A 26736-nucleotide genomic window follows, 5' to 3' on the forward strand; every position below is an offset into this window, starting at 1 on the left:
AGAGGCCTCGTTCCACCGATATTAAATAACCTTATCATAAATCAAAGGAATCTGCATCACATTCTCAAGGCAGTCATTCCAGGTACATGCACCGCACATTATAATTTCTTCTGTCATAAATAGCAATTATCAAGGTAACAGTTTCTGGCATGAATAACATTCACTTGCAAGCAATTAATGGACACCTAAAACAAATTACAGTAAAATGATTGCCTTTGAAAGGGATTATCTCTAGAAACAGAAAAAGATTATTTTTAACTGCACGTGCGCGGATGATTTGTTCTCTCTAATTGCTACTAGTCCTAGTTGCCAGCATCTGAGTAGTATGAGATTCACTATTTTGTTCTTCCCTAGGAGCAGAACCTCGTTCCCTTCTTCAGTCATATCCAAGAATGTGACACAGCCTGGCTGCAATGTTACTGTTTACTTCATGGCAAAAGTGATTTGGCCAGCTCCCCTACAAAAGAGGTGATATATTGACTGGTGACCTTTAAGGCAAGTGCAACATTGAACATCACTGCTTTGCAAGGCATGGATTTTGCTGTTTTTTTTTAACATTTCATTTTGCCTAGGGATATTGCAAGCCTGAAGGATGTTGCTTTGTTTCCTTCTGTTCTACAGAAGCAGGTCTGAGGATGGCAGAGGCACCTGGAACTGGGGTGTCACTAAAGTCTTTGCAATTTGATCCAGACTCTTTCAATAAGGTTGATCCTGTCCTCAGTTTACCCAATTACAAGAATGCAAGGACTTCTACTTCTGATTTTGTCTTTGCATTCCCTAATTAAGGAATAATGCTGTAATGAATTTTTAGACTGTTGTTTTCTACATATGCTGTGTGTTGCTTGATAATTATGTATGTGTTTTTGAAAGCCGCTTTAGTTTAAGCGGGTTAGAAATGTCATAAATAAATAAATACATAAGAAAAGCAAGACTAGAAGTCCCTGTATGCAGTGGGGTAACCCCAGAACCGGCTCATCCAATTGGCAACCATGCACAACATGCTCTTTCAGGGGTTCAATTGCCCTGGAAGCAGCATAGGGATATGTGCCCCTAGGATTGTTGGAACTGGGTTTATGCAGAAGGGAGGAGGCAGACAGCTCTTTAAGGGATCCTTTTACTAAGGAGCACTAGCTGTTTTAGTGCGTGCTAAATGCTAACACATCCATTACATTCTATGGATGCATTAGCCAGCAGGGGTAGGGAACTCCGGTCCTCGAGAGCCATATTCCAGTCGGGTTTTCAGGATTTCCCCAATGAATATGCATGAGATCTATTTGCATGCACTACTTTCAAAGCATATTCATTGGGGAAATCATGAATACCCGACTGGAATACAGCTCTCGAGGACCGGAGTTCCCTACCCCTGCGCTAATGCATCCATAGAATGTAATGGATGTGTTAGCATTTAGCACGCACTAAAACAGCTAGCAGGCCTTAGTAAAAGGACCCCTAAGTTAATTAAGACCCAAGGTTTGGAAGGAAATGTTTTTAGGTATTAGTGGTAGGATAAAGATGTATAATAACTATGAAGCTCTCTGGAATTAAACCACATGTTTATTTAGCTAACCTTCTACTTCCCTTGGGATATACCCCCATAAACTACAAGGATGCAACTAATAAAAATAACAAAAGGATTTATTTAGGATAGCATAGGGATGAAAATTAACAGCACAAAAATTAGAATAAAAATTCTTGAAATGCTAGAATGAACACCAGCCAGATATCAGTGGAAATTAAATATACACTCTCCCAATGGCAATTGCTCCCTTATGTTCTCCCTGGCAGGATAGTGATTACAGGTCTTGACTTATGTAACTTGGGTGGGTGATGCAAGCCTCTTCCTTCTCGAGGATAACTGGAACAGCCGGTATTTGCCTTGCCCCAGGCAGTGCTTGCTTTGGACCTTCAGCTGCTACTGGAGACCTGACGCTCTGAAGTGTTCCAGTGATGATCAGATGCCACAGCAGGTACCCTTTTATATCATTTTGATACCAGCAATGTCTTTGATGATTTGATAACACTGCAGAAGATGATTGGCCTGCACCCTTTTGTTGTGTTTAAAGAAACCAGAGGAAAGTCTTATGATGTTACTCTGGTGGTTTTCCACAAGTTCCAGGCTCCAGGCTGGCTGAGTCCATATAACCAAGGGTCTTTATCACATTACTCATATTCATTCATAAAGGCGTGTCTGAGCAAAACTCTTTCCTTTATTTTAGCATAGAGCACTATATATTCTGTAAGCTGCATCAGATGTACCACAGATCTGTTACAACCAAGCTCTGTAATACACTGATTATATAGTGGCAGGGGCTTTTACCCCTATAGCACGGGTACTCAAATTTTCTGTCAAAGTGGTCCACTTTTTTGACTGCTGAGTTGTTCGCAGTCCACAATATGATGGACGTGAGATTTATAGATATCAACTGTAAGATGATTCGCAGCCATCTGCAAAATGTAATTTTTGATTCTGTGTTTAACCATAGCACTAACCTACATGGCTGTTAGAACAGTGGTTTTTATCCCAGTCCCTGGGGGGACACCTAGAGGGGCATTTCTGATAGGATATATAAGTTGGGGGTTTGGCCAGACAAACCTGGAAGAAAAAATGTCCATTTTCAAAGCTGCCAGACGTCTATCTTTTATTTTTTAAAATGACTTAGGATGTCTATCTTTTTTGGCTATTTTCAAAAATAAAAACGTCCCCATGAAAAACATAGAAAAGCAAATTTTGTAGACATACCTACCTACTTTGCCTGATCATGGCAGAGGAATTCCCATCAGCTGAGCCACTTTCGGGGATTCCTGCTGGCTCAGCTGATGGGGATTCCTTCTGTCAGGATCAGCTGGCAGAACCCTCTCCCTGACATCCACCAATATTCCTGGACCCCACTCCCACATCACTCGACACCACCTGACATCATGAAACAGCCCCATACCATCAGACACCCCCATACCTTCCACTGCAAAATCGGCAGGAGGGAAGCCCACTCCCTCCTGCCTACAGTGCCATGTGCTGTGAATGATGGGACTTCCCCCTCCCAAAGCATTCTGGGATGAACTGGGAGGGGCCTAAGTCCTGATTGGTTCAAAATCGCCATTTTGAGCCAATCAGGGCCAATTCTGCAGTAGAAGGCACAAGAGTGTCTGGTGATGTGTGTGTGTGGGGGGGGTTCCATGATGTCAGGTGATATCAGGTGATGTGGGGGTCCAGGAGTGTTGGGGGATGTCAGGGGGAGGGGTGTAGGGCTCAAGTTTCAAGTTTTTTTTTATTTTTGATATACCGTTTATCATATAAGTATCTATATGGTTAACAATAAAATAGAATATAAAAATTAAAGAAAACTTAAAATAAAAGCATGGCTATGTTAAATAAGGGAAGCACTTACACATATACGTACATGATACGGAAGGGAAACAAGGGGAGCGGAAAGTTGTTAAATACATCGAAATGGAAATTAAAAAATAAAGGGAAGCAAAATGTGGAGGGAAGTACAATTGGTAAGGGGGGCTGGCAGGAATCCCCGAAACTGGTGCAGCTGATTGGAATTCCTCTGCCCTGATCAGCTGATGGCAAGCCCTCAATTTGCTGTTTTTTTTCCCTCTATCTCTGGGTGGTGGGAGGGGGTCGATCACTGAGGAAGTAAGGAGGGATCATCTGGTCAGTTTGGGCAGCTTTGGGGCACTTAGACACAACTAAAACAGGTCTAACTGCCAGTGTCTAAGTTCCCTCTAGGAAAGCTTTGATTATCGCTGCAGTATGTCCAGGTTTAAATCTGCCTGATTCCCACCTATAACACACCTCCCAACACGCCCTTTTGAGCTCTGGAGGTGCAGCAGCTTAGACGTGCTGCTGCATGTCCAGAAAGTTGGTTTTGATTATCAGCACTTGGACATCCTGCTATTAGGACATCCAAATGCCAACTTAGGCTGGTTTTTGGACGTTTCAAAGTTTTGATTATGCCCCTCCTAACCATTTAGGTTTTCAGGATATCCACAATAAATGCGTATGATAGATCAACATACAGAAGGAGGCAGTGCATGTAAATCTTTCTTACGCATATTTTCTTTCTCATCTGCACACAGGCCTCTCCCATCATCCTGGCCAGCAGCAAAGATGAAGTAGGTTCTGTTTGGACTAGAGGCTAAAGAGTAGAGAGAGCAACATATCCACTCTGAGAAAAATATTCATGTCCCAACATGAGTTAAACAGAAGACTCTTTTTAAGCATGTTACTTATTGAAAACTAGGTGCGGGTGAGCTACCCCTTTATCTGATTTAAATCTATGACTACTTTGAGTCGAATTAATCGTTCTCAACTTTGACATGGTTCAGTTCTGACTCAGAGTTAATTTTTTTAAAAATGCAGATTTTCTAGGTTGGAATATTCACCACACTGCAAACCTTCCAAAAATATTGAAAATGCACGTCTTTGAATGCGTATATGTGAAGAAGCTCAAAACTATCCAGGCTGGGTAAAACATGGGCTTCTAGAAGCCAGTCCCAAATGACCCAGATTAATATCTGAACTAGCCCATGGCTTGTCCTATATGGTACTTGGATTCTGATTATGTATTCCCCTTTCCCCCTCAGCTTGCTCCTGCCCACTTTCAATGGGGATCAGACTTATTCTATATTATATTGTCCATTGTGAATACTTCAGTGTTCTGGATAGAAACTGAGAAACATGACAGCAGATAAAGGCCATCCAATCTGATGATGTTTAAAGGAAGTTACTATTCCTTTCTCATTTCTTATCTTGCTTAAGATGGCTGAAGTCTAGTCTGCTCCACTGAATTTGGACACTGTTCCTCTGATCATCTAGGACATGATGGTATAACTATGAGAGTTTCTAAGCTTAGCAGGAAGAAGAATCCTGGCTTTTATCATTATTTTGGGCACACTTTGGACAGTTCACAAGCACTGATTGGACAAATCTTCTCTTCTCTTCTATATATAAGTTCATGTAAACCTTTTCTTTCCTTCTCTTCCTATATTTTAAGTTCTTGTAAACCGTGCCGAGCTCCACATCCGTGGAGATGATGCGGTATATAAACTTAAGGTTTAGTTTAGTTTAGTTTAAATCATAATTAAATGTCCTCATTCTCATCTTCTCATCTTCCATCATCTCCTCATCTTCATACCTACTCTTGGCTGAGTAGACAGGATCTGTGTTTTCCAGCTTCAGACAGTCACCGTTCTTCGCATGTATCTCTTCTTTACTGTTGCATCTTGTCCTCAAGCATACGTAAATGAGCGCAGCGCTCATTAGAAGGAAGATCAGAAGGGGGCAGATCAAAACGAAGTTGAAGAGTAATGGTGACGAGCAGACTTGGCTGAGGACTGATAACTCTGCCAGAAACAAAACACAGCATCAAACATAATGGATACATATGGAATCATATGCTGCAAGATTAGCCATAAAGTCCAAATGTAAATGCAATAAACATCCTCTGTTACTTCCTAAGGACTTCAGAGACCCCACCCCCTCCAGTGACAGGACCACATGTGGCTTGAAAAGATTCCTAATAGAGAATGACACGGTGACAAAATTCATCACCGTTCCCGTCCCCGCGGATAACCATCTACATGTCATTCTTTAAGGAGAGAGGAAAGAATCAGAGTATAATTGGGCACAACCAATGACCCGCAAGCTTTGCTTTGAAGAATGCTGGTGTAGAAGGACCGAGGTTGAAATAGACACTAGAAAATGACATGGGATTATTTCCCGCGGTTATCCGCGGGGACGGGAACGGTGATGTATTTTGTCACTGTGTCATTCTCTAATTCCTAACCTGACCAAAACAGACATGGACTCAGCAGAAGCAAGTTTAATCACTAATAAATTAAACTGCTTTTACTTAATTGTTTGTAAGAATTTGGGGTGAAAGCAGCCTTATAGTTAAAGAAATGAGCTCAGAACCAGGGAATCCAGGGTTGACATTCTGCTTGGGTCACTAACGATCCATGAGACCTTAGGCTCATCAATAGCTCCCACTGTCTCACATTACCCACTTAACTTGTATTATTTATTTATTTGGATTAATTAACTGCCTTTATAAAAAGAGTCACCCAAGGTAGTGTATTAGGCTTTACAGAGTGAGAATATTAGAAAGGTGAAGAAGCCCTTTATGCATTCTCAAATTAGATTTAACACAAAAGTGCTGGCTCAAGGAGTTGTCATGCTCTGAGCCAACTTTTGCTCTGTCCCCACCAATTTGCCTTAAACCCTCTCACACCCATCAGCTCTACCTGCTTTTTTAGTGCGGTCAAAGCAGGTCACTTTATATTCGTCACAGTGCTCTCCTCAAAGCTCAGCTGCTGAAATTGTCCCAGATATTAACACAAAAAAAGGAAATTCAGTCTATCCTCATTATTTGCAGTGGTATGATTCCCGAAAAAGTTTGCAAACTTCAAAATCATGAATAACAAAACACTGTCTGTGAGAAAATAGAGGATAGGTTCCGACAATACATTTTGCGCCTAAAAACCGCATAAAGGGCTCAACAGAGGTTTCTGCAGTGTCGGAGCATTAAACCAGCAAAAGTGAATAATGGATCCCATAGGAACAATAGGGTTAGGTTTCAGCATGGGACAGCATTTGACAAAAGCCATAATAGAACAATTAGAATGTTGCAGTCATAGGAGGAAATATTTTTCACTCAGAGAATAGTTAAGCTCTGGAACGCATTGCCAGAGATTGTGATAAGAGCGGATAGAGTAGCTGGTTTTAAGAAAGGTTTGGACAATTTCCTAGAGGAAAAGTCTTTAGTCTGTTATTGAGAAAGACATAGGGGAAGCCACTGCATGGAATGTTGCTACTCTTTGGGAATTCCATGTGGAATGTTGCTACTCTTTGGGGTTCCGGAATCTTGTTACGCTTTGAGATTCTGGAACGTTGCTACTCTTTGGGTTTTGGCCAGGTACTAGAGACCTGGATTGGCCACCTTGAGAACGAGCTACTGGGCTTGATGGACCATTGGTCTGACCCAGTAAGGCTATTCTTATGTTCTTATTTTTTTTATTTGCACTACTGTTTATAAAAGTAACATTCTTAAACAAAATAATTGCACAGAATGGTGCTGGAAAATAAATAATGTTCTGTACGGTACTTATTGTACAACCACCGTAAGCAAATAGGGCCCTTTTTACAAAATCATAGTAGCGATTCTCCTGTGACAAATACATCAAAGCCCATAGAAATTGAATAGGCTTTGGTGCATTAGTCATACTGGGACATGATATTGGGGGTTCTAAAAGGGGTCTTTAGTGAGCTCACCATTAGGACAATACAGCTCAGAGGTATTGTAGGATGCTACAGTGCAGACTGGGAAACAGACATATATAAAGAGATGGTACACTACCATTTTAAAAACATTGCTTGACAAAAACCAGCTTTACAGAAATACGGATGTACAATATACTGTATCAATGAAGGTGAACTTCTGTCAGATCAACCACTGGAGAGGGAGAGGCTTGCAGCTCCAGAATGACAGTAGAAGACAAAGACGTCAACCTCAGCCTGATCAACCTCTGGTGCATGAATCAAGGCTAGCAGGTCGACTTCTGAGACATCAACCTCTGGAGAGGGACAGGTGTGCAGCTCCAGAATGACAGTACTTGTAGAAGATGGAGATGTTGGCACAGGTAGGTTGATTTCAGCCTGATCAACCTCTGGCACATGAGTTGAGGCTGGCAAGCCGACTTCTGTCACATCAACTTGTGGTGCGTGAGTCTTGTGACTTGTTGACTAAAAAACTGTCAGCCTTGTCTGCTTGGCTTTCCTTCTCAAGTCCTTAAGTGTCTCAGCGTAGGAGGCAAACGCAGAGCTTGTCAGATGCTTGAATTTTAGACTGCACTTCAGCATGGGCTCACATTCCTCCATATCACTGAACAGTTTTTCCAGTGTTGTCTGCTATTTTTGCTGACATAAGAGGCATGAGTTTTGAAACATTTGTCCCCTCTCTATCAATCACTGTCTCTGATGCCTTGTTGTACCATCTCATCCAGGTCATCATTTCTGGGCTCTTTGGCACTCTCTTCTAAACTTTCTTCCACGTCTTCACATGTCATGTCCACGAAGTCTTCTCCGCTGATTTTTTTGAGCACAGCACATGATGGTTTCCACATTTCTATTCGTGTTTTGTGCAACACTTTCAAAGCCCTCAAAGTTTGTTACACGGTCTGGCCAAATTTTTTTCCAACAATTGTTCAAAGTAGCCTGTGTGATGCCATCCCAGGCTATACCTTCATAGTCTATTACATTGCATATTGTCACTGTCGTACAGTAATCAAACATGGTGGTTTCCTGGTCAGCATCTAAAGCTTCATAGGCCTTGCTATACAGTTCTCATAGGCAGTGGCTCTTGAGGCATAAATAGAACTTCATCGTCAGGGTAAGAATTTTCCAGGCTTCCTGACAGTATACTGGTGCATTATCCAAAATCAGCAATACCTTAACTGCAAGATTTTTATGGTGGAGATAATGTTCAACTTTTGGAAAGAACCCGTTGTTGAACCTATCCCAGAATAACGCAGACATCATCCAAGCTTTGCGGTGCCATCTCCAGTGGATTGGCATGCAGTTCAGGTTCTTTCCTGTAAGTGTGCAAGGATTTTGGGCTCTGTATACTCTAAGAGGCTTGCATTTGAAATCACACAGTAGCAGGGCGATGCGATCTTTATATGCCTTGAATCCTGGGGCTATTGCTGCCATTTTCATTATATATGTCCATTTCCCAGGCTGCCTTTAACATCCACACTGAAGACCTGCTCTGGCACATATCCTTTTTCTTCAATTACATTTAGCAGGCATGTTTTAAATTCCTCAGCCGCTTCATTGTCAGCTGTACTTGACTACCCAGGGCTTACTTTTTTTTTTTTTTTTTTTTAAACACATATCGCTTTTAAAAATGTGCTAGCCAACCTGAACTTGCAGAAAAGGGTTTCATATTTTCCTGACTCTGAGTGAATGTGTTTGTAAATCTTTTTGGCTTTCATCCTGACAACAATGCTGTCCACTGTGCTTTTTTTCTCATTCACCATTTGCATTATCCACAAATTTAGCCACTTCTCCATCTTTTTCACTGATTGATCATGAACCACAGATGTTTTGGAACTTCTCGGTTCAGCTTCACAAACAGACTGAGAAATATCTTCCTATTTTTGCCAGATGGATTGGATTGTGGATTCATTCACATTGAACTCACGGCTGACAGCAGAAACAGGCTTGCCAACCCATCCCATGTGCCTAAGGCCCCACCCACAGGAGGGGCCTAAGGCAACTGGGCCAATTTTGGTTGGCCCAGGCGCCTAAGGCCCCTCCTATGGGTGGGGCCTTAGGCACATGGGATGGGTTGGCAAGCCTGTTTCTGCTTGGAATCAGGCCCTAGGCCCACCATTCTGAGGATGGTGGGCCTACCGGCCTGCCGGGCTTGGGACCCGTCTGGCCAACGTTAAGGTAAGTTGGGGTGTATGTCAGAGGTTAGGGGGGCCCGGGGATGGGGGGACCCGGGTAGTGGGGGGCCATTTGGGGGTTGATCGGGGGGGTTGTGGGGGGGTACCGTGGGCAGGAAGGCCTGGGTTCCCTCCTGCCTGTATTTGAAGAGGGGTTCGACTCTGGCATCTCTCCTACCACGGTTTGCGGCAGTTTGGGGGTGATCGCAATCGCAGCAGGAGAGATTAGGCATCTCTCCTGCAGCAATCGTTTAGGGGGGGCAGGTTGACAGGGCTACTGAGCTGATTGCGGCAGCCGCAATCAGCTCAGCAGCCCCTATTCAGAACTTATACCTGTTTTGACTTGGTCTAAGTCAAAACATATAAGCTCCGACTGGGCCTTCTCCCTAGACTTTTAGTTATACTTGCAGTATGACTAAGTCTAGGTCAGCCCACCTCCCACCCTTTCCCTTCCTCTAAAAATGCCTCTTTTCACTCTAGGCATTCAAAGGCAGGGTAAAGGCCTAAGCTGGTTTTAAATATGTCTAAAACCAGCTTTGATTATCGGTACTTGGACAATCTGTCTTTTTGATCGTCCAAGTACCGATGTAGGCCACTTTTTGAATGTGGTTAAAAAAAAAAAAATTATAAGCCCCATTCTCTTCACTGTGAAGGCTGAGCCAGTGAGTCAGGTTTTTTGTACTTTGAGCCAGTGCCTCACCTGGTTCATGCAACAGTCAATAATACTGCAAGACCCTATTGACCACAAAATATCAGAAAATCTCAGCCTTGCTATGGAGCACTGTTCCCTCTAAGCTGAGTAAGAGTCCTCCACCTACAATTCTGCCAGTGGGGGGCACTGTTTCACTATCACATTTTCAATAGTGAAAGACAGGTAAGCTCTGCAGGACTCCAGGAAACCTGCCTGTCCCTAGTAATTGAAAATACAGTACATATTAAAGCACCGCCACCTCTCCCCTCTCAACCCCACACTGGCAGCAATGCAGTTGGAGAACTCATGCTCAGTTTAGAGGAAACAGTGCTATGGAGACACAACCTCAAGCGGAGTTCAGAGTTTTTCCTTCAAATATTAGCCTTTCCGCTTGAATACCAATTTGAACAGTAATTGCTGTCAATTGTGATGCTAGTTTTGGGAAAGCAAACAACCACCTCTTAAGAAAAGACTGACTCACTTATTTTATACAGACTATGCTGTGGTAATGAAATCACTCTCATTCATTATCATTCTGGGCTAGAGTCTAATTAGGACCTTCTTTAAAAACAAGGCTCCAGATCAAGTGGTCACCTCCTGAGTCACCCTTAAGATCTGACATTTGCATCTGTTTCATTTATAGTAAACTACTGTATTTGTTTCTTTATTTTAGTTTTTATACCTGCTGGTGGAATTATAATGGTGATGTTTCCAGATTGTTTTTCAGCATTTTTGTAGGGGTCTTGTCTAAGATTCATGAGCCATTCCTCCACAAAGCAGAAATAGGTGCCACTGTCAGACACCTTGGGCTCCTGTATCATCAACTGATAGTTCATCTCTGATGGTCTCTCAAATCTCAACCGCTTGCCCAGCTGTTTGTCCTCACTGTTCATATTCTTGAACTGGAAAACCAAATTAGGATCAGTTTTGAAGATAAGTTGATCTTTGCCATCTGCTGATCTCTTCCACCAGCTGACAGAAAAGATGGAACTGTTGCTGGACTTGCTGATAATGTCACAGGCCAGGAGAAAGTGCCCTTGGTTTTCTGGTAGTACAAGAGTTAGTTCAGTGGTGTTCAGATTCAAGTTATCAGCTGAAAATAAGAAATAGAAGAACTGCTGTTAATGATTGTCTTGGACTTGTCTGGTTTTCGACTATCCAGATCTAGCTTTGATCAGACTATTTCCTTTGCTTAGAAAACAAAACAACAGGGGAAAGCATACTAAGCATGACTCGTGGAATTCTTCCCAGCCCCTCTGTGTGAAAAAAGAACAATTTGATAAATGTGCTCTATTTTTTTAACTTCCCATGGTGATTTTATTTCTGTTTTGCTTTTACTTACAATAAATATTGAATGTTCTAGTATTAATTTCACATTTGTCTCTTCAAGATGAGAGATGGCCTTTGAGACTAAAGATATGACTGTTTCACCACTGCTTCCCTTCCACCCCACTCCCCTCTTCAAATTCCTTGACCCAAATGCAATTCAATGCAGGGAATCAAGAAAGCTTGGGTTAAGTGCAAGGAATCCCTATTTGGGAAGAAATGAAGAGAAAGTCAGAAATCCACCGTGAGTTATGGAATTGAGCAGGAATGAACTGGGGCAAACTAGCAGAGCCTTCCAGTCCTTATCTGCTGTTATAGTGTTGTCATGTATAATACTGGTGTCTGCTGTACTGAGCTGTAGATTGTTCCCTGGACATGAGTAGAAATCAGTAGTGTAGCCAGGATGGGCGGCACCTGGGGAGATGACGACCCCCAAGCTCTCCTTTATGCTCCCCCCTGCTCCTTCTGTGGCCCCCCGTGTCCTTCTCTCCACCTCCCCACTCCTAAGCCCCCATGCTACACTCACACCATCCCTTCCCACCCCCATCCCTCTAAATCTTCGTCAGGGCGAGCAGCTTCTCCACTTACCGCTCGTGCTGGCTTTCCCTCTGATGTCACTTCCAGGCCCTGTGACCCAGAAGTGATTTCAGAGGTAGTCAGACCTACGTGAGCAACAGGCTAGAATGGTTGCTTGCATTGGCGAAGATTTTAAAGATGTAAGGGGGGGAGGAGGGAAGGGAGGGCGCAAGAGAGGTATGGGGGTATGGAGCGGTGACAGCGCCCCACCGAGACAGCACCTGGGGTGGTCCACCTCCTCGTCCTCCCTTACTACACAACTCTTTTTAGTGATCCATGCAACATATCTGGGGCCCTGTGCAGTGCTTTTGTGAGCTAGTGCTCTGCTTGTGCAACCTGGTTTGAGGACCTTCAACCAGTGGTGCAGCAAGGATGAGAGGTGCTCGGGGCGGTGGCGCCCCTCCCCTGTCCTCCTCTGCCCCCCCCACCTCCACACGCTCCTTCACTGCCCTCTCCTGCCATGCGCATGCCGCTTCCCTTCACTCTGTAACATTCCTGGCACGCCAGGGTTTGCTCTTCCTCTGCTATCATTTCCTCGACGCGGGTCCAGGAAATGACATCAGAGGAAGAGCTGATGCTGGCACAACAGCAGGTTGGGGGTTGCTACTTGCGCCAGGAACATTACAGAGGTATGAGGGAAGAGAAACAGCGCACATACACGGCAGTAGAGGACAGGGGTGCCTGCGCTCTCACCAAGACGGCGCCCGGGGCGAACCGCCCTCCCCTTCCCCACCACTACCTTCAACCCCTCTTAGGCATTGTGTTCACTGATCTGTGCTGTGCCCATGCTCTGTGCAACGTCTGTGAAGCAGGTCTTGTATATTTATCCTGATTTTGCAGCATGAAACATGTCCTTTACTTTGAAAGGAAGAGTGGAAAGCAGATAAACTATTCAAGTTTCAGTTTTCTGTGTGCTTTTTTTCATGCTAGCTCAATAAGTTGCTTTTTAGGTCCTAGGAATGTTATGATGAGGGATTCTGTGGCATTGAACTCCAGTAAAGAGCTATTCGTATCAGTTATAAAAGACAACTGTGATGCCACACCATTAGATACCAAGTTCTCACATGTCAGATACTCTTATAAAGATAGGACTGCATCACTTGTCCTCACACTGCACTTCTTTCACTTGAAAAATTGAGGCATCTCTTCGCTGGTGTAATAAGAGGGGTTGGGGGGCAGTACGCCCTGGGCACCCTCCTCTCCACCCCCCCGCCTCTTCCCAAGCCTCCCCTCGCCATGTGCGTGTCCCCCTTTCCTCCCCCTGTACCTCTAGTTCACCACCGTGAGCAACAACATCAACGTGCTCCTCGCAACTGCGTCATCTCTTCCGCTGACATCATAGGAAGTGACGTCAGAGAGAGAGCTGGTGGGGTCACGTTGAAGTTCTTGTTGCTCACAGTGGTGAAAAAAATAGAGGGAAGGGGGTAGGGAAGGGGGGGGGGGGTCGCACATGGCAGGGGGGAGCAGGGGAGGGCGGTTCATAGACAACGGCGCGAAAGACAAAGGTGCGCCCAGACAATTGAGTGCAGCGCGGAGGTGCGCGCCGCTCAAAATTACAGTTTTTAGGGGCTCCGACGGGGGTTTTTGTTGGGGAACCCCCCCACTTTACTTAATAGACAACGCACCAGCGTTATGGGGGGGTTTGGGGGGTTGTAACCCTCCACATTTTACTGTAAACTTAACTTTTTCCCTAAAAACAGGGAAAAAGTGAAGTTTTCAGTAAAATGTGAGGGGTTACAACCCCCCACGCCCCCCCAACGCGGCGCGATGTCTATTGAGTAAAGTGTGTGGGGAGGTTCCCCCCCACGCCCCTCCGTTGGAGCCCTGAAAACATTAATTTTGAGCGGCGCGCGCCTCCTCGCTGCGCTCAATTGTCTGGGCGCACCTTTGTCCCGGTGCACTTTTGACCTGACACCGGGGAGGGCTGCCACTGCCCAGGGTGCCTCTCACCTCGCTATGCCACTGCATCTCTTATCAGCATATTAAAAATAAGTCAGCCTTCCAGCAGATAGATTTTTTACCTGAGGACTTAAACTCTATGGTGGTATTGCCGGACACCTTCGTTCTCAGTCTGTGCCAGTCATCCTCCTCCGACCACATCCACTCATCCAAAGTACAGTGATATGTCCCATGGTCACTGAGGTCCATCTGCAATATCCTCAGCTGGTACAGTGTTCGGGAGACCCTCTCACTTTGATACTTTGCTCTCAACTCTGGAGAGGTGAACTTTCCCCCATAGGTCACCACATTATCGTAACTGGTGCTGAGGATTTTCAGTGTGTGCCCAGGTTCCAAAGGTGACAGCATATACCAGGTAACAGCAAGCTGACGGTCTTGCTCAGGCACAGCCAGAAGTTCACATTTGATCTCTGCTGCAGAATCATCTGAACTCACCTCCAGGTGCTTATTCTCTGTGCTCACTTGTAGACTGCTCTCTGTATCAGGGATAAAGACAAGAGATAGTTACCCACATTATTAATTCACAGAGAAGAAACAAGGTGGGAGTGGTTTTTCAGACGCAAGCAAAGCTGATGAAATATGTGGATGTATGCACACCAGCAGTTGAACAGAAAGTGCAAAAGGTCTCTAAAAGTTATGAAATTCTCCCTATAAGTAATCTTGAGGAAAAAAAATCTACATACCTCCAGGTTTTACAAAATCTAGTGGAACTTCAGGGAATCCTGCAGAATTTGGCAGAATTCCACAAAATTCAACCTCATATTAGGGATGAACAGCCAAAACATTTTTGTGTCATATTTTTCTCAGGTTTTTTTGTTTGTTTTTAGAACATCTAATCAAGCATGTGCAATACGTGCAGATCATTAACACATGTGCACTATTGGGAAGGAGTGCGCATTGTTTAAGAGAAGTGTGCTCTATTGGCACATAGGCCCAGATTCTCAAAATGGCGCAATTTAGAAGGTCACCAAACAACACCTTTTTGAACTGATATAGAATTCTCAACAGATGCTTTTTCAGTGCTCAGAGATCTTGAACATTGAGACCTTGTATGGGCTACACCCACCATAAACTGTCTCCATAAACTGTCTCTCTTCTCAATCATTGCACTTGCTTGACAGTATACACATAGAAAATTCTGCTTGTCCTGGGGTGGCGATCCAAGATGGCGGCACGATAGAGTTGGCGTCTCTTACCTGTCTCCACTGAGCCGGCAAACTTCGATTTTTCCTCTGAAAAATGCCTCACACTAAACAGAAAGGAGCTCTGAAACTGGTTCCCTCCCAGTCTATGAGCTCAACACCGGTTCAGCAATCTTTGGAGCGGTATCTGACCCAACTCACTAACTCTTTACCGAGAGAAGAGGGTCATGCAACAGGATTGGACGATGGAGCGCCCAGTCTTCTGGGACATGAACTATCTCTGTCCCCTCCAGATTTCAGTGCCCCATCATGTCCGGCAATCACACGGGTTCTACCGGTGGTGAGCCCAGGGACAGAAGTCGCAGGACTGGGCTCAAGCCGGGAGGGAAGTACGCCCGAGGGAATGTTCGCTGAGGAAACAAGTCCTGGAGTAGCAGCGAGGATATCGCAATCATCAACTCTTCCGGTTGTGACCCTAGAAAATATTTGGCAGGTCTTGAAAAGGCTGGATGAAACAATGACTAAATCGACTCAAGAGGTACTTAACTTATCTGTTAAACTTGACAATCTTTCAAAACACTTTGAGAAATCCAAACAGGAGTCCACAGAACAAATGCTGCAGGTTAATGCTGATACAAAAGTTTAAAAAGACACAACAACGACCTTGATTAAGGATAAGATTATGATTCATCGAAATATATTCATTGAAAATTATAATAGAAGACTAAATATTCGAGTACTGAATTTCCCTAAGTTACCATCTTTAAATTTGTATGATTTCTTCAAAAAATATTTAATGGATGTACTTAAGTTTCCCAGCAGTCAATTCCACCATTAAATAAGGTTTATTACATTCCAACCTTTTCCTCTAAGGCGGGTGAGGAAGGAAATTTGGTATAGGAAAGAAATGTCTTGCAGGAAAAAATTGAAAAAGGTGAACTATCAGCTATTTTGGAAGACTCCCTTTCTGAAGTAAAAGAAAGGGCAACATTATTATTATTTTTTGTATTTGAACAAGACTTGAATTCAGTGATGAAACTAAACTTCTGTAATTCTTTAGTGACATTTGCTGGGGAAAGGATTTGGATTTATCCAGATGTCTCAAAAACTACACAAGATCGTAGGAAAGAATTTCTTGTTATGCGAGATAAAGCAAAATAATTAGGCGCTTCTTTCTTATTTGCATACCCATGTAAATGTTTGATTCGATATCTGGAGGTTAAGTACACCTTTTTTGTGCCTTCACAATTACGTGCCTTTCTAGACCTTAAAAAAGATTTCTAGTGATTTATAAGCATAACTGGAAGTATGATATATGGGTTAGTTAATTGTTAATCGTATACCGCTTTCTTAATTTTGTATTTTGCTTTAAGGAATCCCCTCCATGGGTAAATTGGAACTCCTCCACTAATGGTGGTCTAAGAAAGAGAAAATTGGTATTCTTTCAATTGTAATTTCTTATGTACAATGCATTATTTCTGTTTTTCTTTAACAAGTGTATTACTTGTATAATAATTACAAATCTGATAAATAAAGAAAAAAAATTCTGCTTGTATATGGTCTTATATATTTAAATTTGATACATAAACAGCACTTAACTGGCTGCCAGGTTCTGATGCATTTCGCATAGAATTACTGCTTCAGAGAATCTTCTTGGAAGCTTTCAAATCTCTCAACCAAAAATAGGTCTCTATGAAAAAATACAACAAAGGATCTCTGCTATGTGGTTCTAGAACTGATGCCGGCCATTCAGAAAGCAGTGCAGGCCCAAGCGGGAGTGCGGAATCTTGCTCCCAACATCCGTGCTCCTGAACTGTGTGCCGCTAGCAAGGGAGGGATACACACTGGACCACCAGGTACGCCAATGGCGTAGGCGGGCAGGTGGGTGTTTTTAAAGGGGCAGCGATGGCGGGCGAGTTGATGGGTGGATGTTTTTAAAGGTGCTGCGATGAGTTTTAAAACGGTGCAGGGGGGTTTAACATTTGTACCTTCGCTCCATAAGACACATTGAGATTTTCACCCACTTCTGGGTGGAAAAAAAGTGCGTCTTATGGAGCGAAAAATACAGTATGTGGTCATCACCCGGTGTTGACAACATACATGATTTGAAATATCAACCGTTATTTCTTGGAGGCCTTTTTCCTAAGTAGCGTTAGGCGTTATCACACACCTAATGCATGAAAAATGGCCTAACGCAGGATGTGCTACAGCATTCCAAATTATGTTTGACATATGTGCTTATTAATCGTGCAGTAATTTTTTTTTTCATTTTGGGAGAGAAAGGTATGTCAGAGGTGGAGAATGGGTGTTGGGTGTGCTAGTCAGGTAATGGGCTAGCATTAGTGCATGCTAACTGAATAATTCAGACTTAACATGGGAGCAATTGCTACCTGCTAAACAGGGAGTAATATGTGCTTTCAGCACTTTTTTTAAAATGGCCACACACAGCACTAATGCTAACAGTGCATGCCCCCCCCCCCAAAAAAAAAAATCTAATAGAGAAAGTCAGCCTAGTAAAAGGACCCCTAGGTGAGGTTGGAATCTTCCTGAGGGGCTGTAGAATTAGACTTTGATTCTAAAACTAGGGAACAGCAGTAGGAGGAGGGGGAGGGTACCATAACAGTGGGACTAGCTCTTCAAAAATTCTAAACCAACACTGCCTTTCCTGTAGGTCTTTGAATTCTCATTGGCGACTTCTGCACCTGTATATTTTGCAATAAAGATAACACAGAATGTTTCTCTTACTAAGAACAAGGCTTGAAGTGGCTGAATGGTAAGTGCTCCATAAAGAGGGCATTCCTTTGAAGAGTCTTATAAAAGACAAAATCCCATCAATGATTTGAATGCAGAATGTTCCAGAAATCACAAGGGTCCTCTGAAAATGACTTCCAGCTCCTACTGATGCTTGAGCACAGTAATGGAACACTTGCTGCCTTCAGCTGTAGTTTCTAGCAGCCAATGTATGGAAGGCCTTCACTCTCAGACAGTACATTAAGGACTCTTTCCCATTCTGCGTCTACAGCACAAAAATCTCTTTGCCGAACATAAAGCTCTTGATAGAGCTCCGTCTAGAAATGATTTACTGAGAGGCTGCAGATATAAGGAAGATCTTTCCTAACTCTGTCCTCTGAGGAAAATCTGGGAAACTGCCAGCTGAAGAACTTCCGCTCTTCCTTAAGTTTCTGTCAGAAAATTTGTAATTTTGAAAATTATTATTTTTCAGTATTACAGACTTTGTTCTTTAGCTCCCAGCTGTTTAAAACAAATATTCATGCCATAACACCACTAAGCTAATGACAACACAGGGCCGTATACTGTATATTTTGTGTCAAACACAGAAACAGAGAAAATAATAGAAGATAAAGGCCATCACCCTCATTCTATAACTGTCAAGTGTACAGGTATGTTATAGGATAACAGCACTTAACTGCATCAGAGGCACCAATAATTGACAGTTATGTACACAAGCTGTAGGCGCTATTCTATAGAATATGTGCCAAAGTCACTTAGCACGTAACTACGAGAGAGGCGTACATGTAGAGTATGGGCATGCCACCAACTGATGTGTACAGAATACTATCAGCTATGGGTGTTGTATGGTGCATGCCAACATATGCCAGCAACTGACTTGTTAACACTGGACAACAAATGTTTCCAAATGTTTTGCTTCCTTAAAACAAATTGATTATGATAGACCCCTTCAAAATAAACACAAATATAATTTCCCACTGACTGCATCATGTAGGAATTTTGAGAAACACAACGGTTTTTTTAATTGACTATAACGTGTTTTAATGCACAAAGTTTCTGATATGCTGTGATAGTTCGTCGTGGCTAAAAGTATTTTCCTACTGATTTTCGTTTGTACTCAGTGTCCAGTGCATCTCGTTGCAGTGTCCAACAATAATCCGCCAGCATTGATGGATTCCAATTGTCCTGATATCTTTTTTCTATAGTGGCAATGTCCTGGTGAAACCTTTCGCCATGTTCGTCACCGACTACACCAAGATTTGCAGGGAAGAAGTCCAAGTGTGAATGCAGAAAGTGCATCTTCAGTGCCATGTTGCACTTCATGGTTTTGTATGCTCTAAGAAGTTTGTCAACCAGTTGAATATCGTTTGATGCTCTGTAACTGTCAAGAAAATTTTCATCATCCTTGAATGCTTTACAGATGATTTTCTCTGGCCCGACTAACAGATCTTCAAATCTCTTGTCATTGATGACGTGTCTGATCTGTAGATCGACAAAAATGCCTTCCTTAATCTTGGCGCCACTTATTTATTATTAATTGCATTAGCCTGAAAGTATAACAAGAAATTGTAAAAATGCACTTTTTTTGTTAAAATGGTACGTGATTTTTCTTTTTAATTGTGGGACACCAGGAGATAATCAGCCCTAATAATGTGGACTTGATATATACTTTTAAGGTTGTTATTTTTATTTTGTACCTTTTTTTGTAATTACCTGAAGTTGTTATTTGTTATAATAACTGAAAAAACTGATTTAAAAAATTGGTACGTGATACGCAATTTTAAACGTGATTTTCTTGATCAGCAGCCAAAAATCTGTAAGATACACCTGAAAGTCTTAAAGAAGCAAAAACTTTGTTGTCCAGTGTAATCAGTGGGTGCACCTAAATTTTGGTATGCCAAAGCAGCTTTGTGTACCCTAAAGACATTATCTTCAACCTGAGAAAATATGACTCAGTCACAACGTTCATCAAACAAATGCACTGGCTACCCATCCCATCACGAACATTCAAAATATCTTGCATCATTCACCGCATACTTTATGAAAACTCTGTGGCCCCACTCATCCAGCTCTTCTCAATAGCATGGTCTACTTCTCGCAGAACCCTCAACCGGATGCTACTAAATCTCCCATCCACTAAAGATCTTCACTATAAACGAGTTTCCACTCCATGCTTACCTTTCTAGGAGTAAAAACTTGGAATGGCCTTACAGAAAGGACCAGAACTGAACCTTTGCACATCATCTTCTAAAGAAAACTGAAAACCCATCTGTTCGATACTTAATCTCCTTTATCCTCCCCTCTCCTCTCTTCCTTTCCCCTTCCTCCACTCTCCCCTCTTTTCTCTCCCCTTCCTCTCCCTTCTACCTATTCACCTCCCCTCTCTCCCTCCTATTTCTCTCCCCTCTTGCCTCTCTTTACACTCGCCTTGAGCCTGTATAGGTATGAGTGATAAACAAATAGAAGATTAGATTAGATTATAGAATTGGCACTAAGCATGGCCCACTGTGGCTGTACATCTTGGTGCCAAGTTGTAGAATTGCTCTCCATATAACCTATCCAGTCTGTAAAGTCATATAAATTTCTAATCTCTACAATCCTTTTCCTTTCCCTTAGAGATCCTCTGTACCTGTTCCATGCTGTTTCCCTTAAATTTAAAGAAGCTCACCTCCTGTGAATTTATGCCACAAAGATATTTAAAAGTCTTTTACTTATTTCCCCTCTCCCAGATTTCTTCCAGAGATCTTTAAGTCTGTCTCCATATGCTTAACAAAGAAGACTATTGACCATTTGAGTAACCACACTCTGAACCTCCTTCCTGTTTATATCTTTTTGAAGGTGTGGTCTGTAGAATTGTGCACAGTATTCTAAACGAGGTCTCGCCAGAGACTTACACAGAGGCATTATCACCAGTGGTGTAGTAAGGGGGGAGGGGGGCAGTCACACTGCAGACTTCAGAGCATACCCTGAAGAAAGCCACAGCATGATGGCTGAAACGTCGGTTTCTACCTGACAGACGAGCGAGACCCGGAACCCTGCAACAAGCACAATCCCAGCTGCGGAAACCCTGAGAGAACATCTAACCCAGCTCCACGGGGAGAACATCTTTAAACCTACCTGAGACTTTTCCATTCTATGGATTTCACAACAAAAATTCAAATTTCTGACCGACTGACTTTCCCACCAAAATTGAAATTGGTGGACTGCCCTATTCCCAATCAGGTAAATGAACCCACTATTTCAAAGTCACACTGCAGAGTTCAGAGTAGAAGGCTGCACGGGAACGGAGATTGCGGGAATCCTGTGGGTCCCACGGGGGTGCTGCGGGAATCCACCCCTAACCCACGGGGGCCCCCCTCTGGCCCACGGGACTCCCATGGGGACCCCTCTCTAGCCAATGGGACTCCCACGGGGATGGAAGGCTTTGGAAGCAGGGTTCATCCATATAATATAATGGACACGTCAGCCTTAGTAAAAGAGGGGGTTTATAACTTAATTACCTGAACAGAAAACAAAAAAGGGGTTTCACCAAAGAGATTCTACAAGAAAAACAGCAGCACAAACACAAAAGAAACTGTGGAATTGATGATCCTGTCAGAAATAATTGCTGTTTTTTATGGGGACGGGCGGGGATGGAGGTAATTCCTTGCGGGGATGGGTGGGGACGGAGAGGATCCTGATGGGGACGGAGAGGATCCTGGCGGGGATGGGTGGGATTTCTGTCCCCGCGCAACTTTCTACTTCAGAGCATACTCTGAAGAAAGCCACAGCATGATGGCTGAAACGTCAGTTTCTACCTGACAAAGACGCAGCAAGACCCAGAAACCTGCAACAAGCATTAGGATTGTTTGCAAGGTTGTCAGGGATAGAAAAGAGGATTGAGGGACAATTTTTTTTACGAGATTACATTAGGAGGGAGAAATGGAGAATTAAGGATATTGTCTGGCACTAGATTTTTATTACATCAAGCAGGAGGAATCATGACAGGGGATCGGGAAGAGCTTTTTAAACTCAGGCAATGCTTTTATTAGATCATATACAGCAATAAGGATGGATGGGTCATGGCTTATAGGTACCAACTTAAAAAAAAAAGTGTGTGTGTGTGTGTGGGGGGGGGGGGGGGGCTCAGCACCCACAGAATTGGCATCTATGTTGTACTGGGAAGGAAGGAGAGATATTTTAATATCAAGGTGTTTGGGTTGGGAAGGAAGGGGGTCTTGTAATTCATTCAAGACAGGAGTAATTTTCAGTAAGCTACTCAGCCATTAGATTGCCAGTTAAAATACAGCACATTTAGTTGACTCAGGATAATTTTCAGCCTAGTCAGCTAAGCTGTGGCTGTAAATTACTCTAAAGCTGGATGGCCAAATACAGCTAGTCACCATGGCTACTCAGCAACTCTTTGAAAATTTACCTTTATATGATTTTCATCTTCCTTTTAATTCCCTTTTTGGTCTTCCTCATTTAATTCTGCTCATTTTTTGCTTTGATTTTGTTGTCCCTATGAGACTAGATTTAAAGCAAGAAATTTTCTAGGGCTTTTCTTTTTTGACTCAAAAATGATTTCGCATTTATCAGATCACGATCATTTTCAATAGGGTCAGTGGCGGGTCCTTGCTCTGCTTCCCCCCATCTCCTATTCAATTTGGACCTGGTCAGTGAATTTTCACAGAAGTTGTCATGCCTAATGTGACCATTTATTTTTTTCATCAAAACGGGACATCTATTAATTGTCAGTCTCACCCCCAATCCCACCCTAGCCCTGCACCCAATCCCGCCCCCAATTTCTTCCATTCATTTTTCATGTACATATAATATCTTATTAATTCATAATGGTAACCATATAATTAAAAAAACCCCACAAAGCACACTATACGCAGAGAAAATGTTAATTATCATTTATATTTGGGGGGTTTTCAAAGATGTCAAGGCAGATGACTTTAAAATATGCAATGTCACCTCAGTAACTATAGAAAAATAGACAAATATAGTGCAAAATATAGACAGCAGATATAAATTCTCAAAACTGACACATTTTGATCACTAAATTGAAAATAAAATCATTTTTCCTACCTTTGCTGTCTAGTGATTTCATGAGTCTCTGGTTGCGTTTCCTTCTGACTGTGCATCGTTTTTCATTTCTTTCTGCACTCAGGCCCAACAATTGTCCCTTTCTATTCCCTCCCTCCTTCCTTCCTATGTCCTTAGTGCCCCCAGTGCCTCCTTCCTATGTCCTTAGTGCCCCCTCCTGTGTCCTTAGTGCCCCCAGTGCCTCCTTCCTATGTCCTTAGTGCCCCCAGTGCCTCCTTCGTATGTCCTTAGTGTCTCCTTCCTATGTCCTTAGTGCCCCCAGTGCCTCCTTCCTATATCCCCCTCACTGCTTTCCAGCCTTTGTCCCATCCCCTCCCTCTACTTGCCTACCTCCTTGCCGTGCCAAAGCCTGCCTTCCTACCTCCCTCCCTGCTGCACTAAAGCCTGCCTCCCTCCAGCGCCAATTCAACCCCCCCCCCAGAATCCACCGCAGCCGCTGCTTCTTGCCATCCAGAAGCCTTCTTCCCGACGTCAATTCTGACGTCGGAGAGGAAGTTCCAGGCCAGCCAATCTGTAATCTCTCAGAATTCAGCAGCAACCAATATATTTAACTCTCCAAGAGTCTTTATAAGAAAAATAGCTAACTGCTTGGGTAGAAGCCAAGTCAGGTAAATCTTTTTCTAAAATTGTTTTAAATTGCAGAGAACTGTAAACTAACTCCCTAGAGACAAAAAATACAAATCACTTTCAACAATATCAGGAGAGAAATGTTATTAACCTAACAAAGAGAAACAAAATGAATAGTAATTCCTAGTTTAAAAAAATGCATTGCAGCCAATCCAAGAGGCTAAAAACCATGACACATGGTAATCCATGGGGAAGGCTATCCTATTTCATATCTCTGGTTACGCTCTTTTAAAGACAGAACTTAGAGTGACATCCTGGGTGAGGTAATATGTAACCTATTGAAAAAGGTGAAGAATTTATGTGCCCGACAGAAAAACGGGACTTTGGTGTAATTGTATGTGATGATCTTAAGGTGGCCAAACAGGTTGAAAAGGTGACAGCGAAAGCTAAAAGGATGCTAGGATGCATAGGGAGAGTATGGCCAGTAGGAAAAAGGAGGTATTGATGCCCCTATATAAGACTTTGGTGAATCCTCATTTAGAATATTGTGTACAATTCTGGAGGCCGCACCTTCCAAAAGATATAAAAAGGATGGAGTCGGTCCAGAGGAAGGTTACTAAAATGGTATGTGACCTTCATCATAAGGCGTATGGGGACATTCTTAAAGATCTGAATCTTTATACTTTGGAGGAAAGGCGGGAGAGGGGAGATATGATAGAGACGTTTAAATACCTACATATTGTAAATGCGCATGAGTCTAGTCTCTTTCATTTGAAAGGAAACTCTGCAATGAGAAGGCATATGATGAAGTTAAGAGGTGACAGGCTCTGGAGTAATCTAAGGAAATACTTTTTACGGAAAGGGTAGTAGATACGTGGAACAGTCTCCCAGAAGAGGTGGTGAAGACTGAATTCAAAAGGGCCTGGGATAGGCATGTGGGATCTCTCGGAGAGAGAAAGAAATAATGGTTACTGTGGATGAGCAGACTAGATGGGCCATTTGGCCTTTATCTGCCATCATGTTTCTATAAAAATGGAGGGCTTACATGATTTATGCACCAACCCTGTCCTTCATCATTTCTCTCTACCCTCTCTCACCGTACTACTATGCACTGTTACCCAGACCCCTCATTACCACAGCTGTGTCATCTGTTCCCTGGGACTCTGTTCTCACCCCCTTCTAGCCAGAACATCTTGCAGTGAAGTGGGGAGGCTCAGCACAAGCCCTCTGTTTTTGGGCTTCAGGTTTACCACTCCAGTGAAATACATCTGTGACTCTCAGGTTCCCCAACATGGCTGTCTCCTTCATTAGCAATAAAGCCTGTACTCACCATTTCCAGTTCATTCACCATCATTATCTCACTAGGTGGCAGGACTTCAACCCCGCTCCCCTCCACAACTTTGGTCATGTGACATTACACACTGTCTCCTGCTGCTCTGTACCTTACCTCCTCTGTGCCTTCATTTAGGCTGGTAACTGCTGCTCCCTGTAGGCAATCTTTTGTTGGACATAGAGGGGACATAACCTACAGGAAATGGCAGTTACTGTTATAAACAAAGTCACCGGGTGGGGGGGAAGGGTACCATCCTAGCCACCATGCTGGTCTTAATCTTCTCACAGATAAATCTAAAAACCACTGTTAATATAACACTCAAGTTAACACAAAACCAGTGAATATCAACTTCACTCAAAATAATCTCACCAATGTGTGCTATATTCAAAAATATAAAATTATAAAATATTGTGAAAATAAGGGCCCTCAGAACATTTTATTCCTCACCAAGCGGCTATTTATAAGAAGCTGGTATTGCTCAGGTGAATGCCCATGTGGTGTCTCAGGGGAGCCACTCTTTATACTTTTCCCTCCGTATTTGCTGTGATAGGGGATTAACAGAACCGCAAATACAGAAAAATTGCGAATAACTTTCATATGTTATTCGCTGTTTTCTATTAAAAACTATCGTGAATATGGTGAAACCGCGAATAACATGGTGGGAGACCTGTCCTGTTCCTGAAGGAGAGGCAAAACACGGTTAAGAGATTACTGGGAATTGGCGTTTTCTCTGTAAACGCTTGGAATCGGCGATTTCTCTATGCAAGCTGATGTAATTTGGTGGGAGAAGCCAGCAAGCTAAAAACCGTGAATAATCGATATCGCGAATACGGAGGGAGAAGTGTATTGGGCTCCAGATAAGTATATTTACATTGTTTTGAAATATCTTTGAAATACCTTTAAATGTTTCTATATACTGCTTTAGTTGGTTTTGGACAAGTGGACTGCATAATGTTCTAGTAGTGATTTAATTTTTATATTACATGAAGGGCGCCATTTATTTCGCTCATGTACATTAGGGAAGCTGCCCGATGAAAGAGAGCTTCTTATATATAGCTGCTTGGTGGGGAATAAAATGTTCTGAGGGCCCTCCCTATTTTTACAATATTTTATATTTTTGAATGCAGTAAACATATTGCTGAGATTATTTTGAGTGACATAGCTTTTCACAAGTTTTGTGTTTCCTTGAGTCTTAATCTTCAGCCATTTACCATGCTACTGTATCTAGCTGACCCGGCCTGGCTTCCTGGCCTTCCCGATAATATAATAGCACCATAACATGCCCATTTCTCCAATGCAGATTTGGCTTCACTGAGCGGAAAAAAACAGACAGCTGCACATTATATACTATCCATCTATGCACAGACAGACTACGGTCCTGTAAACAACCAAGCCAGCTATTAACTAGCATTTAACAAGGAGTTATGGAGAACCAACATAACAAACACTCTCTGGGACACCACTGCTACCAAAGTATTCCAGACTCTGTATAGAAAAAGCAGAATGCAAAGAGCTGCTCAAAGTAGTCAAATCAAGCGCTATTCAGACTGCTGTTGCCTTTACCAGATGAATACAATATGAGGGGGTGGAAAGGGAGCGCTGCATGAAATGACTCATTGTGCAAACCCACAGTAACTTTCTGCGGTACAAGTGTATTATGTTCTTTGCAAAGAGCATGTGTGCGTCTCTTTCTAGTTTGCGCTCTTGGTCTTTGATGATGAGAAATGATTAAACACAATATTTTTATACCGGATTTTCGGTATGAGTGTGACTGCACCGTTTCAGCCCTGCAGCTAAATAGCACATACAGAGTGCAGTAAAAGCTGATGGCTCTGGAAATATTTCAG

The 26736-nt window shown here is 42.9% G+C and overlaps 1 protein-coding gene across 1 annotated transcript in view; it reads right to left on the bottom strand.

The window, feature by feature from the left end:
- Positions 1-1614: 1614 nt before the first annotated feature.
- CD101 (CD101 molecule) overlaps positions 1615-26736 on the bottom strand; it is a 79235-nt gene continuing 54113 nt past the window's right edge. Inside the window, exons 7-9 of the mRNA XM_033943306.1 lie at positions 14068-14481; positions 10827-11237; positions 1615-5349 (exon numbers count right to left, since the gene is read on the bottom strand). Coding sequence (XP_033799197.1) covers positions 5072-5349; positions 10827-11237; positions 14068-14481 — 1103 coding nt within the window. The 3' untranslated portion in view covers positions 1615-5071. The remainder of the gene's footprint in view (positions 5350-10826; positions 11238-14067; positions 14482-26736) is intronic.

This window comes from Geotrypetes seraphini, chromosome 4 (genome assembly GCF_902459505.1).
Source record: "Geotrypetes seraphini chromosome 4, aGeoSer1.1, whole genome shotgun sequence".
NCBI classification, from domain to species: domain Eukaryota; kingdom Metazoa; phylum Chordata; class Amphibia; order Gymnophiona; family Dermophiidae; genus Geotrypetes; species Geotrypetes seraphini.